At 37.9% G+C, this 13,278-nt stretch overlaps 1 protein-coding gene across 1 annotated transcript; it reads right to left on the minus strand.

Annotated features, from left to right (window-relative positions):
• Window positions 1-2,456: 2,456 nt before the first annotated feature.
• LOC131058436 (G-type lectin S-receptor-like serine/threonine-protein kinase At2g19130) lies at window positions 2,457-9,279 on the minus strand (the record flags this gene model as incomplete). The annotated part of the gene is made up of 4 exons (XM_057992260.2): window positions 2,457-4,058; window positions 4,108-4,463; window positions 8,281-8,292; window positions 9,258-9,279. Coding segments are annotated over 4 exons (1,992 nt in total), but the record flags the coding sequence as incomplete, so codon positions are not given.
• Window positions 9,280-13,278: the final 3,999 nt, after the last annotated feature.

Genomic DNA, 13,278 nt, shown 5'->3' on the forward strand with positions numbered 1-13,278 from the left:
ATATGCAATTCTTTATTAGTTAGATTTTTTGTTCTAAGAATGTCCAAAAAAGAATTGCCTAAATACAAGGAGTTTGAGAGAGGATTGTTCATTAAATTTAAAGTCTTGATTATTGTAAGACAATTTACTTAAGAGTGTTGCATATATATACTATAATAAGATTAAGCTAAGATAGTATCTCTAGGACATACATAAGCCATCTTAAACAACTATAATTAAATTAAGCTAAACTAGCATCTCTAGAACATAGAAATTAAAACTCATAATGTAATTTAACATTAATATTCATTATGAATCGCTATGTCACCTGGAGCCGCTGCCGCCGCCACAGCCCTAAGGCCGACTCCCATCTTGCCTATTGTTGCTGCGGGGAGCTCGGTGAAGGATGTTGTGGGAGCTGCGAAGGGCATGGAAGTTTCTATTCAAGCCAAAGACAATGGTCCAAGGGTTTCTTCTGTGACTTCCTTGCGAGCCTTGCCCTCTTCGGGGGTGGATGTTGGGTCTGCTCTGATTCCTGGGGGCTCCCATGCTATCATTTTGCTAGAGGAGGCTACTGTGGCTGCACCTTGCAAGTCCAAGATTCCTGTTACTAATACGGAGGGTAGTGATTCGATGCATTCGGCGCCCTCTGGTTCAGATCGGGCTGCTTGGAGTTTGGGGCCTCTAACTATTCCTATTTGCAAACCATTGGCTTTCCGGGTGTCTGATGATACTGATTAGGAGATCATCCACAACTCCTCTGCGTTTGAGTCTCATGGTTTGATTTGTAGGTTTCGGGGCTTTTGGCCAAGCCTTCCTCAGCTACATACTTGGATTTCCCAAAGCTGGGAACCGATTTTGAAATGTTCAGTTAACATTTTTCCTTCAGCTAAGGGTTTTTTCATTGCTAAATTTGAATATGAAGAGGATAGATCAAAAATTTTATGCACAAATCCTTTCAGCTGGGAGGACAAATTTGTTTTGATGGTTAAACCTTGGTTCTTGGGCTTTAATCCTTCTACTGATTCTTTTAATGAGATTCCTATCTGGGTTAGGCTCCTTAACCTTCCCCTTCATCTATGGACGGACTCTCTGCTAGAGGAGGTGGGGGAGGCTTTAGGCGAATTCCTAATGATTGATAAGGAATCTTACCAAATTTATCATTCTACTTATGCTCGGATATTGGTTAACATTGATGCTTCTAAAGGGCTTCTAGTTGAGATAGAAATTAAATCTTATTTGGGATCTTGGGTCCAACCACTTGACTTTGAGGGCATCCCCTTTAGATGTTGAAAGTGCTTCTAGATTGGACATGTTGCTACACGGTGTGAATCAGATAAGAAGAAAAAGAAATTTTCTTCTTGGTGGAAAGGTGCCTCCTCTGAGCACTACTTTATTAAAAAGAAAATCTTTTCCGAGGTGGTTGCGCAGGTTCCTCAGGCCGAGCCTCTAGTTGCTGCCTCTATTTCTGGTGCTCAGAGGTGTGGGGATGCTTCTAGTGGCATCCCTAATGATCGTCTGAAGATTGCTGGATCTTCTTCCTTGGTGGATGACCTTCCTGCTTCCCAGAGTGATGCTGGATTTTTGTCTGATCCTTTGATTTCTACTGTCCTTGCCTCTCCGGAAGCTGGCTCTGTTCCTCCTGGTGATGGGAGGTCCTCTATTCTGGATCCATCCTCTTGGCAAAAGGCTGCTGCTAGGGTTGAGGAGGGATGGATTACTATTAAAAGTAAAAAATCTAAATCATCTCAGTCCTCTTTTGATATGACCCTTCGATCCCATAAGGGTAGGTCAAACTCTTGATCCGTCCTGGTTGGGTTGGGGCTACTAGTCTCTTGCAGCTCGCTGGTTCTTGTTGGGGGTCCTTTTTGTGATGTACCCCATCCTTGGTTTGGCCATGTTGTATCTCATTTGTGTCTTGTTTCTTTGAGTGGACTTTCAAGTTTATCTTTCGGTTCGGGTTGCAGGTCCTTCCAAAACCTGCCTTGTAAAGGGCTCGGGTCCCTTAAAACCTGTTTTTACTTAATCAAAAACATTAATATTCATTAATGTGGGTAACCACCAAAATAACATATTAATTATGATTAAATTTTCATTTACATGTAAATAACCTGCCTCCGAAAGGCGCCACGCTTACACTATTTTATCAGCCCTTACACTATTATATATAATAACATCAGTTCTCGCTATCGCTGTGAGTGTTGCTTCGGTCTGCTTGCTTGTCCATGAGTGCAAAGCACTTGTCTGCGGAATTTGTGGCTGGATCTTCCCTTCCAGCATTAGCACCACTTGACCCATGCTTGGCCTCACCTACTCATCCTTTTCAATGCATAACAACCCTACAATACTTGCTCTTCTCACCTCCTCAAGATCTCTATCCTATGCAATACCCTTCTCTACAGTATTAATTGTGTTGCCATTGTAAATTTGAGTTACAGCCCATGATGGAAAGTAATACTGACTGGAATCTTGCACACTTAAATCAAGATTTCTTCGCCCGGAGGGCCGGAAATGATTTCCAAGAGCGTCATACCAAAACTGTATACATCAACCTTGGGAGTGATGGGAAGACCGGAGATCCACTCTGGAGCCAAGTACCCTCTCGTTCCTCTTGTTGTGGTCAGGACGCGGCTAAAATTTCTACCCAAAAGCTTTGCAAACCCAAAATCAGCCAACTTGGGTGAAAAATTATTGTCCAGAAGAATATTTTCCGGCTTCACATCGCAGTGAATGATGCAATCTCTGCATTCCTCGTGGAGATAAAGTAATCCTCTTGCGGTACCTAACGCGATCTCAAATCGCTTCTTCCAGTCGAGTACCTTCTGTTTACTTTTGGAATTAGTTGTGAAGACTAAGGAATTTAGAGAGCCGTTGGGCATGTAATCATAAATCAGAAACCTTCTCGATCCTTCTGCACAAAACCCTCGAAGCCTGATCAAATTTGCATGTTGTAAGTTTCCAAGAGAACTGACTTCTGCTCGGAATTGCTTCTCATCTTGTCTTGAATCCTCCATCTTCTTTACTGCAACAACTGTGCCGAATCCTCCGCTCCCCAGCTTAGACCTGAAATTCCTAGTTGCAATCTTCAACTCCATGTAGCTAAACATTCTAAGAAAAGAGTTCGAGGAATCTGCAAGCCTTTCCATTGATCGTAGCCAATGCCTCCGCCACATTAAAACTGAAAAGATAGCCAATGCAACCGCCAGAGCACCAACACTAAATGTGATTATGCGTTTTGGGAAGTATGGTGGATCAGTCGTTGGAAGTGCAGAGGCACCTACTCGAATATAAACATTAGAATTGCTTTTTGACGGAAGAGAGTTACGCATGTTTAACAAATCTCCGTACCAGATTTGGCAGAGTCCTGAAGACGGATTGAATGTAAACTCAGTGCACGAGCAATTGAGGAGGCAGGCTTTCTGGCAATCTTTTTTTGAGGTTGCAGGGTATGAGGAAGACGAACCAACATCAGGCAACGTGACGCTCGTCTCCAGGAATCCGTCCGTGCTGCCCTTTTTGGCATCGCAGTTTAAGGGGCTCTGCCGAACACAGCCACTGGACCACGACTCTCCCGTATCCCAGGCGTGGGTGTCTGTGGGGGTGAAACCTTCCACGCAGCTGCAGAACTGAATATTGTTGGAGTTGCAGCTTCCGTAAGCGCCACACAAACCATATACGGCGCATTGATCTCTTGGTTGCGACCAGAACATGCTCCATTTACCGTCATCGAGCTGAGCATATTGCTCTATTTCTCCAGAATTAACTAGGACGAAACGAACTTCCTGGATAGATGTATAAGTGACATACAAACCAGAGTTAGTGTTTTCAACGCTGATATTGTAGAAGGATGTGTTTTTCATTTCTGCAACTTGACTGAAGACATTGCCGTCCCAAGTTCCGGTACCCCAGTACCGTACAGAATTGTTCCATGTTAGCACGAATTGTGTGGCCCCAGATGGATCCAGCTGATATGAGAAAAGCCCAGGAGCAGGATCGATTGAACTTTTCCAACAGACTAGCTTTTGTTGTCGACCGAACGTCATCCCTGGCAACACAGTGTCAACAGGATAGTCGAAACTCTGCCAAACAATTTCAGATTTATTGTGCTCACTGAGCAGTGAGCATTACCAAATTACCAGAACCTAATATCACAGCTCGGGAGGCCTTGTTCGATATGTCGGCCGACCAAAGGGATGCGCCCTCTGCATCGAACAGTTCCAGATCACCTTCTTTTGACAGCTTCAAAACGCCAGATCTGTTTCTCGCGGGTTTCTCCCTGTTAGCCACCCAAACGATCGTCTTCTCTGTCATATTAGCATACCAGATGCCGATATACCAGTTATAGGTTCCATTTGGGCTGAAGAATCCCAATTCAAATGTGCCATTCCTTGAAATTATTGTCTGATTTCCGGTAATGAAGACGCCCAAAGAAACAGTATCTCCACCCTCCGCTGCAGCACGATGACTTTTCAGTTGAATAAACACTGCAAAAACAGAAAACAGTCATAAGCAGAACTTTTGATTTCCCCCATCGCGTAAGTGTTGCGTATGGAACGAACCTCTCTCTAGCGTTAAAATACAATGGAACTAAATGCTAAGTTGGAAATTTCTCCGAAACGTCACTTCAATTTAGGAGGAGTTCAGCAACATGTAAGCTGCAAATTCGTACTAAAGAGTTTGGAATGCACGCAAACAGAGTCAGCTAACCATCCGAAAAAATAGCACGCCGTACTCACTAAGACAAAAAAAGACATTTATTTCATACGTGTGACCATACAAAACGGGAGAGAAACGGAAGCCGTCGTGGACGGGACGATATTTAAAATTCGAAGTATCCGTCACCATCTGTTTCTCCTGTGGTCTGTTTCTTCCCGACAACCGTCTAATCTGCCAATGCTTCAAATTTAATAGACGGAAAACTGTATTTAGGCTTTTCCAAATTAAATGTTTTAGGAAGAGAGTATTTGTTCACATTTAGGATGGACGAAATTTTTTAAAGACAATCGCCATTAAGAAAAGCTAAGTTGACGATTAAACTTATAGTGGTTTTCCAGTCAACTAAATCTTAATGTAAATGTAAATGTAAATGCATTAGTCAGTCGTTGTAGTCAACGATAAAACACTCAACTTCATGGAAAGCGAAGAGCGAGAATTTCGGGGAATTACGTATTAGTTGTAATTTGATATATAAATAGAATAATTTATATTATTGTTTGAAAATGAAAATATAAACAAGCAGAATGTGTTATTCTTAGATCATACCACCTATTTTTTTCTAATCACTACAACAATTAAATCTCCTAACTGGATAAGCTCTAACAAGGTGATTCATTAACTTGGATCTAAATCTTTCGCTAAGGTTACCTTTAACTAGGTATAGCTCCTAACAAGGCTTGGGATCTTTAATAGGATTTGGTCCTAACAAAGAATTTGTAGACCTTAACTAGTCAGTTACCTATTCTACAGATAGTTAACTTGTGAGTTCTATCTCACCGTGGCTTTTCCCAGTTGGGTTTTCCACGTATAAATATTTGTGTTATGGTGAATGTTTTGATTGTGGTGAATGTTTTTATAACACTTTGGATTACATGTGAATTCATTAGTAAACTGGTTAAATGTTTTTATCGGTCTGCAGTTAAAGTGTTATTGTTTTTGCTTTCATTGATTCACCCCCCCTCCCAGTGCTTTATAAGTTTATCAATTGGTAACTGAGCCTGACTTCCTTGAGGTTTAATCGCTTGGAAGGGAACCCTAAAGACATTATGAAGGATATGATTTATAGAGAGATGGCTAGAGAACTTGATGAAACTACAAATGAGCTAGAAACCTGTGAGGTAGATTTAAGGCTTCACAAGCAAAAAGGAAAGATTTGACCGAGCAATTATTAAAGATCTCTGACAACAACTCTTTAGATCAGGCGAACATTGATGCACTGGTTGAAGAAGTGGAGAAACTGAATGGTGAGAAACTTAACCTAAGGAGAGAACTTGAAGCTAGGAGGGTAGTTGAAGACTTGAGCAAAGAGAGATCATGAATCCATAAGGTCAAGCAGGAGATGGAAAATTTGTATGAACACTGGCATGAGGAGAAAGAAGAAAAAGAGGCATTAAAAGCAAATCTTGAAATAGTAATGTCTCTTAGAGAGACTCTTATGAAGAACAATGAAGAACTTACTAAAGAGCTTATAGAAGCCAATGAGAAGCTTGACAAATTCAACAAGAGCTCCTCTATGTTGGATGAACAGATCCAATCTCAGAGGATGAAAGGTGATACATCTGTGTTATAATTCAATACATCTGAGAAGGGTGATTCTTCTGGTACCAAGAGCGACATGCATAAAGCTAAAACTGCTCCTAAGACTCAGAAGCCTACCGATAAGAAAGATTACAATCTTGTTTTCTTTAACTATCATAAACCAAGACATACTGCTAATGTTTGTAGAAGCACATCTAATGCTAATATTGGTTATGCGCCTAATATTCGGTATGTACCTAGAAGTTTTGAAGGTTAAATTGTTATACATGCAATATGTATGGACATAGATCAGTTGAATGCATATATGGAGCAAACAGAGTTTTTTAATAAGCCTAGGGGGAGCATATCGGTAAATCTATTTCTAGACCCCTTGAAGAAATTATGGATTTTGAGTTAAAAGAGTTTTTGATATTTTTATCTATCAGTTTTCTATAGTATTATCAATCGATTAGAATACCTAAAGATAAATGCGAGTTTGTTAAGTGGTAATTAGGGTTTTTCACCCTATGGGTAGTGTAATAAATATAGTCAGTAAAGTTAATAAAAATCAGCTTCGCTAAGTCATTTTTGCCCTATTTGCATTCGAAGAGGAGTTTGTGACCACTTGCAGAGCGAAACAAAGCACTCTTAGCAGATTGTGATTGGATTTGTGCTACGGACTGAGAAGTTGAATCAAATTTGAAGCTAAGAAAGGCGAATCGAGTGTGCAAGCAAGAGAGAAGCTGAAAATCCTAGCAACGCGAAGGAAACAAGGTATTTGGTCGATCTTCTCTCTCAAATCAAAATTATTTAAAATGGCATCATCATCTTCTGCATGGTCAAAGAGTCTTTTTATCACTGTTGAAGCTACTGAATCAATGGATTCAAACAAGATAGAGTTGTACAACGCATTATCACATGTACCCCAGGGAGTTTTGATTAAGGGTGATTTATCCAGTTACATAGATTGTAAGATAGAAGATTTAGGATCTTTGGTAATCTATTCCCAGTTGAAATATGTGTGCGAAAAGAATGGGAAAATCGAACCCGAGTACATTAGGGTTTATGAGAAAGGTTTTCATAATGCGGTCTATTTTATTGAAGATTTCAAGGAAGAACATGTCGAGATTATCCTCAATCGCGTCCATGGAGGGAACATGTACCTAGATAGGTCACACACTATTACCAAGGAGGCTATTCATGCTATGACCGGTTTCTGCCAAATCGGCAAAGTTCCTAAATTGAGGAAAATCCCGTAGAAGACTATCATTGAATTGAAGAAGACCACTTGACGGTCGTGCCATGTTTGTTAGCAACATTCAAGATGAAGCAGTCAGATATGCTACATTGATTATTGGTTACCGGATATTTCATTCTAGCAGAATGAATAGTTTGTCATCGGCTGCTTTACGCATGCGCCTACCAAATGATTAAGGAAAATGCAGATTATGATTTGTGTGAGGCTATGCGAAGTCATCTAATGTTGAATTTGGAATCAATCAAGAAGGACAACAATCAAAAGTTCAAGTTTGGACAACTTTTGATCGGTTTGTTTTTCTATTTCCCTAATTTTATTCCATGTATTGGGGATATACAATGGTCAAATGATACACCTCTTTCAACCTAGATTAAGAATAGTATAAAGGTTGTAAAGAACACATTTCTAGTTGCTATGAACAAGTATTTCAATGAGTTCCAGAAGAAGATGAGTATGAGACTAAGGTTATCAGATGAAGTGGTGAAACACTTTGAAAATGATATATGTTTCACCATGACCACCGATTTTTTCCTTATGGAGGTCGTTGAACCAAGAGAAGAAGAAATGGAGCAAATGATCTATGAAGTCAGTTATGACTTGTTGATCGATTGTGCCAACAACCTTTTTTGACATCTCCTAAGGACACAAAGAAGAAGAGACTTGGTACTTATCAAGAAAGGATTGCATCGGCACAACCTAGTAGTGTGAAAGGGGAAAAGAAGAAAATGATCAACCAGCTTCTACGTTAACCGATACTAGAGTAACAAGAAGTGTTCAAATCAAGAAGGAACCGACACTTTAGGTGTATAAAAAGAAGCAGACTACCACTAGAAAGAGAGGTAGACATCTCATCCTACAAGAAGAAACCAAGGATACTGAGTCCGAGGAAGAAAAGAAGAAGTTGAAGGCAACTGGTAAGAAATCTAAATCAGTAGGGGAAATCCCCAAGCAAAATATTTCTATTGATATTACATCTTTCAAACCAATGAGTCATTTTGAGTGGACTCTAAAAACATTAAGGAGAAAGCAATTTAGTAATGTAAAATAATATTTTGATTCTTTTGATGAAGTTCAAAAATAAGAAGTGATACAAGAGGTAATCAATTACCTATGTCAATATAACCAGTTACCACATGAGATTCATAAATAAATTTCTAATTATTTGAATTTAATTTTTCAAAATAAATGGAAGTTGATTATTTATCAGGAACAAGAGATTATTGATAGAATTTTTGATCAATATTAACTTGAATTTTCTCATAAATAATTATTAGAAATGCTTTTTAAGCATGAGGGAAATTTCATACAAGATCAAGGAGGATGAAACTATTGGAAGGAAAAATTCAGGAAGTTGAAGATGATACTCATCGGGTAGCTAAATCTATTCAGGGAATGAATGATTAGTTGAAGAACTATCTCAATAATCCTGATCAGACTGGTATTGGAGCTCCCCTAGAGCTAGACACAGAAGAAATTATTACACCGGATGTAGTCTACCTTGTCAAGGATAAAGGTTACACTATTTCACCACTTGTCATATTCTTTGTGGATGAAACTGAAGATCCTCACGATACTGTTGATACAACCAGTACCTATAATGAACCGATTAAAGAAAAAGATCAGGTACTAGAGAAGGTCGAAGAACATAAAGAAGAGGAAGCACCGACTACTAAACAAAGTGTGGATATGAAACTACCACTAGAAAAATAACATAATGTTGAGAGTCAACTGCCACTGGTCAATACACCAACACAGGAGGAATAGACAGATACAAGGAAAGAGAAACCAAAGAAGAAGGTAGAAGAGATAAATGATGAAGAGAAGAAAACAGAGAAGAAGGAGAAAACAATAGCTGATGATGATGATGATGACTCACTCAGCATTAAAGGTCTTATAGCAATGGACAATTTGAGTTCCTCTAAATTAATGGAGATTGCTACTGCTATGCAACCTTGAGCACAAAAGAAGAGGTTGAAAGAGAAGAAATGAGAAGTAGAGACCATTCAAATTGTTGTTGACATTTTGTCAAGTTTCCTACTAGAGTCTGATATAGATAATCTATCCACCCCTATTGCAAGCTTGGACAGTTAGTTGTTGATGCCAGTGAAAAACTAAAATCACTTGAAGAGTCAGCTTATGCCTTAGCAGAAAAAGATTATAGAAAGAAAAGGGGAGAGCAATTGATTTTAGAAATTGATAAAGGCAAGATTTCTTTAACAGTGAACAAAGATTTGTTAAAAAGTGGTATAGAAAGTAGCGGTAAGATTTTGGCCACTATATCTAAAGTTTCATTATTTTATTCTAACTTAAAGGAAAAGAAAGAAGATACAAAGAAGGAACTTGAGAGGATAAGTGATGATTACCTACCGGTACAGGATTTCGCTTTAAATTTTGGTAAATTTGTTGATGCCTTACAATACCTATTAGAAGTTTATAATTTTGAATAGGTGAAGTGGATAAGATCCTTGAAGGAGCTGAGGAGTCAGTTAATTCCAAATGTTGAAATCTTACAAAGAGCATATAAGGATTTTGAAACAATTTTGGCTACCCCGGAGATGAGCACTATTGATGCTATGGAAGAATTTGGTGCATAGATTTTGACACATGTTGAGATCACTGAGACACTATTAGAAACATGGGATCATGACCTTAAATAGTTGAAGTTTCATTTTAGTTATATTTTCTTGAAAATTGCATTGTAAAGACTTCAAAACTCTTTTATCTATATATATGTAGTTTTTTATGACAAATTTTGATGTAAAGTATGTATTTTACTTTTTTGTTTGGCATTGTTGTTAAAGTGGGAGTAGAATTAGTTTAAGAGTCAAAATTTTGTATGTACTGTTAAGGGGGAGTTAGTACATTTTTGTAAGCACAATTAGTTGTCAAATTTTTCCTAAGTGTTACCATCAATGCCAAAGGGGGAGAATGTTGGCATGATGATGATTTTTTGTATTTGATGACTTCATGTGTTGTCATTGATGGCACACATATGTTTGATTTTGATAGTCATCTTAGTTAAGGTTAAACTGGTACTACTATCAAGTCATATGTATCGTTAACCAGTATCATATGTATAAAGAAGTCTAACCGGTATGAAGATGTCTAAACTAGTATATGTAGTCAACTGGTATATGCAGTTAAGACAATCAGTTTTGGTTAGTTCCACTATTACCAGTTTCAAGATGCAGCGGAGAGAGCCAAGGAGGTGCATGGAGACAATCACCTAGTATGATTTGAAGTGAGTCGGTCTGTGAGTTTGATGCGGTCAACACTCAATGGGTATGTGTGTTCCAACTGGTTTCCTAGTTTGTGTGATGATTTATCACTAGTTGGAAATATAACTTAACTTTGCTACATGATTCATTTCAAGAAGTAATCTTACATGATGTATCCTTAAGCCTTTGAAAATGATGCATCATAATGTTTAATTATCTTGTCAAGTCTTTATCAACAACTTTCTTCCAATGAAATGAACCATTAAAACCCATTTGGGATCATTCATTCAGTCAGTCATGTGTGTGTATGTGTGTGTGTGTATTGGGAAATTTGGGGGATTGATTTCTTAAATATGCAAGGAAATGTAACTTAACTTTGCTACCTTATTCATTTCAAGAAGTCATCTTCCATGATGTATCCTTAAGCCTTTGAAAATTATGCATCGTAATGTTTAATTATCTTGTTAAGTCTTTATCAACAATTTTCTTCCAATGAAATGAACCATTAAAAACCCATTTTGGGATCATTCATTAAGTCAGTCAGTCATGTGTGTGTTTGTATGTGTGTGTTTCCATTTGCAATCAAATCTGTGTGTGTCTCCATTTGCAATCAAAAAATTAATGTTGGAGTTTGGCGGTAGCCTATGTTTGATTTTCTTGGCTATGTTTTTCTTCAGGACTTTCTCATTTTCATCTTCTTCATCTAATGTTGATTGTTGACAGCTTCTCACCTTTGATAATTCTCCAACTAATTGGATTAAGTCATATTGATAATGATATTAATTTGGAGTTTTTTTGAAGTTATCCCTTAAAAATGGAGGAATGAAAACATTGTTAGAACCTTTATATCAATTTTTTGTTTGATGCCTTGAGTTTATTTTTTTTCATTTCCATCTCTTTCAATCATTTTCAACTCTCGATCATGATTTTTTTACTAAAAATACATCTAGTTGTTGAGTCGTTAGCCAATTAAAAAAATTTCCAAATTTGCATTGGCTTTCAAAGAGGCTATCACAACCTTCTCAACTCTTGAAAAGGTTTTCACAACCTTGTCAAAGTCTAATTTAGTACTATCACAACCTCTTTATTTTTTAAAGATAATATTTTTGTTAGTCTCTTTCCAAAGTTCTCGAGTTGTGTCAAATGTTGATGAAATTTTCTCTTTTTAAAATTGTAAGAAACCCCTTTAAAAAATGATGTTAGATATCCATCATGGTTTCAAAAATAATTTCAAGTCTTGATGAGGATTTTACTACTAGGAAAACGGTGTCTCAACCTTGCATATACAAGTTACTATTTTTAGTTTTTATTTGAGAATGGATTGGTCTGAAAATTTCTCCAAAGATTCAAATTAGTATGAATGTTCCTCCTTCTATTTAGAATCATATTTACTATGTCTTGAAATTTTATATTGTCTCCCTTCCTACTTCATATTTATAATTACCTCTCACCTCAAGAAAAATTGAAAACTCATGGTTTTTAGCCTTCTTGAGAGAATCCAAAAAAAATTGGTCAGTTGGAAAGGGGCCCTTCTTAGTAATGTGGGAAAAATTCAATTGCTTAGATCTTCCCTCTAGAGTACTCAGTGTACCTCATATCTTTGTTTCATATCTTGGCTGCTTGGGCAAAGAAGCTAGATCAAGTTCAAAGGAAATTTCTTTAGTCTGGTGTGTAAGTTAAGAATAGGATCTATTTGGTGGATTGGGACATGGTTTTTTATAGTAAGAAAAATGGTGTTTTTAGCATTAGAGATTCCAAATTCCTTAATCTCACTTTAATCACTAAAACTAGGTCAGAACTCTCCAAAGAAAAATAATACTGGAAGGTGATGTCAAGAAAATTATATATTAATGGTGGCAATAGCTTTTCCTTCCTTTTCTATGATGAACTCCCAAGAGGCTCACAAATTTGGAACAACATGATCAAATCAAACAATCTACTTCAGAAAGGTTTGATTTGGAAAGTTGGTGATGGGAGGCACATAAGATTGTAGAAAGACCTTTGGATTTCAACTTCCCCCTTGGAGTTACACTCTATTTTCTCAGTTGTGGAGAATGCTTTAGTTGAAAAAGTTTGGGCCTTTCTGGTTGACCATTGAGCTCCTGGTACCTTTCCACCTATCTAGATATTCTCAACGAAGGATTTTGTTCCCCCCTCATAATAGTTGTTGTTAAACTTCTTAAGATTCTCAACTCTGAGATTTATTAGAGAGGAGGCTATCAAAACTTAGTTTGGGTCCCCTTTAAGGATGGGCATTACACTATCAAATCCAACTTCAAAAATCATGTTTCCTTCTCCTCGTCCCTCCTTTAATTGGTCATCATTGTGGAACTATAAAGATACCCCCAAGATCTACTTTGAAGATCCTAACTATTGATAATCTCCAAAAGAGGGTTTTTTTGGTGAATAGACGTGTTTAGTGTGAAGAGGCTGATGAAAGCATCAACCATCTTTTTTTATCCACTGGGCATGGCATCGGTGCCCTAAGTTGGCCTTTACGGCTTGGATTCCACCTTCCTCTCATCCCCTCATTTGAGAGCTCTGGTGGCAAGTCTTCCTCCATACTAGGTGGTGTTTATGGAAACAAAA

Source organism: Cryptomeria japonica, chromosome 6 (assembly GCF_030272615.1).
Source record: "Cryptomeria japonica chromosome 6, Sugi_1.0, whole genome shotgun sequence".
Lineage (NCBI taxonomy): Eukaryota > Viridiplantae > Streptophyta > Pinopsida > Cupressales > Cupressaceae > Cryptomeria > Cryptomeria japonica.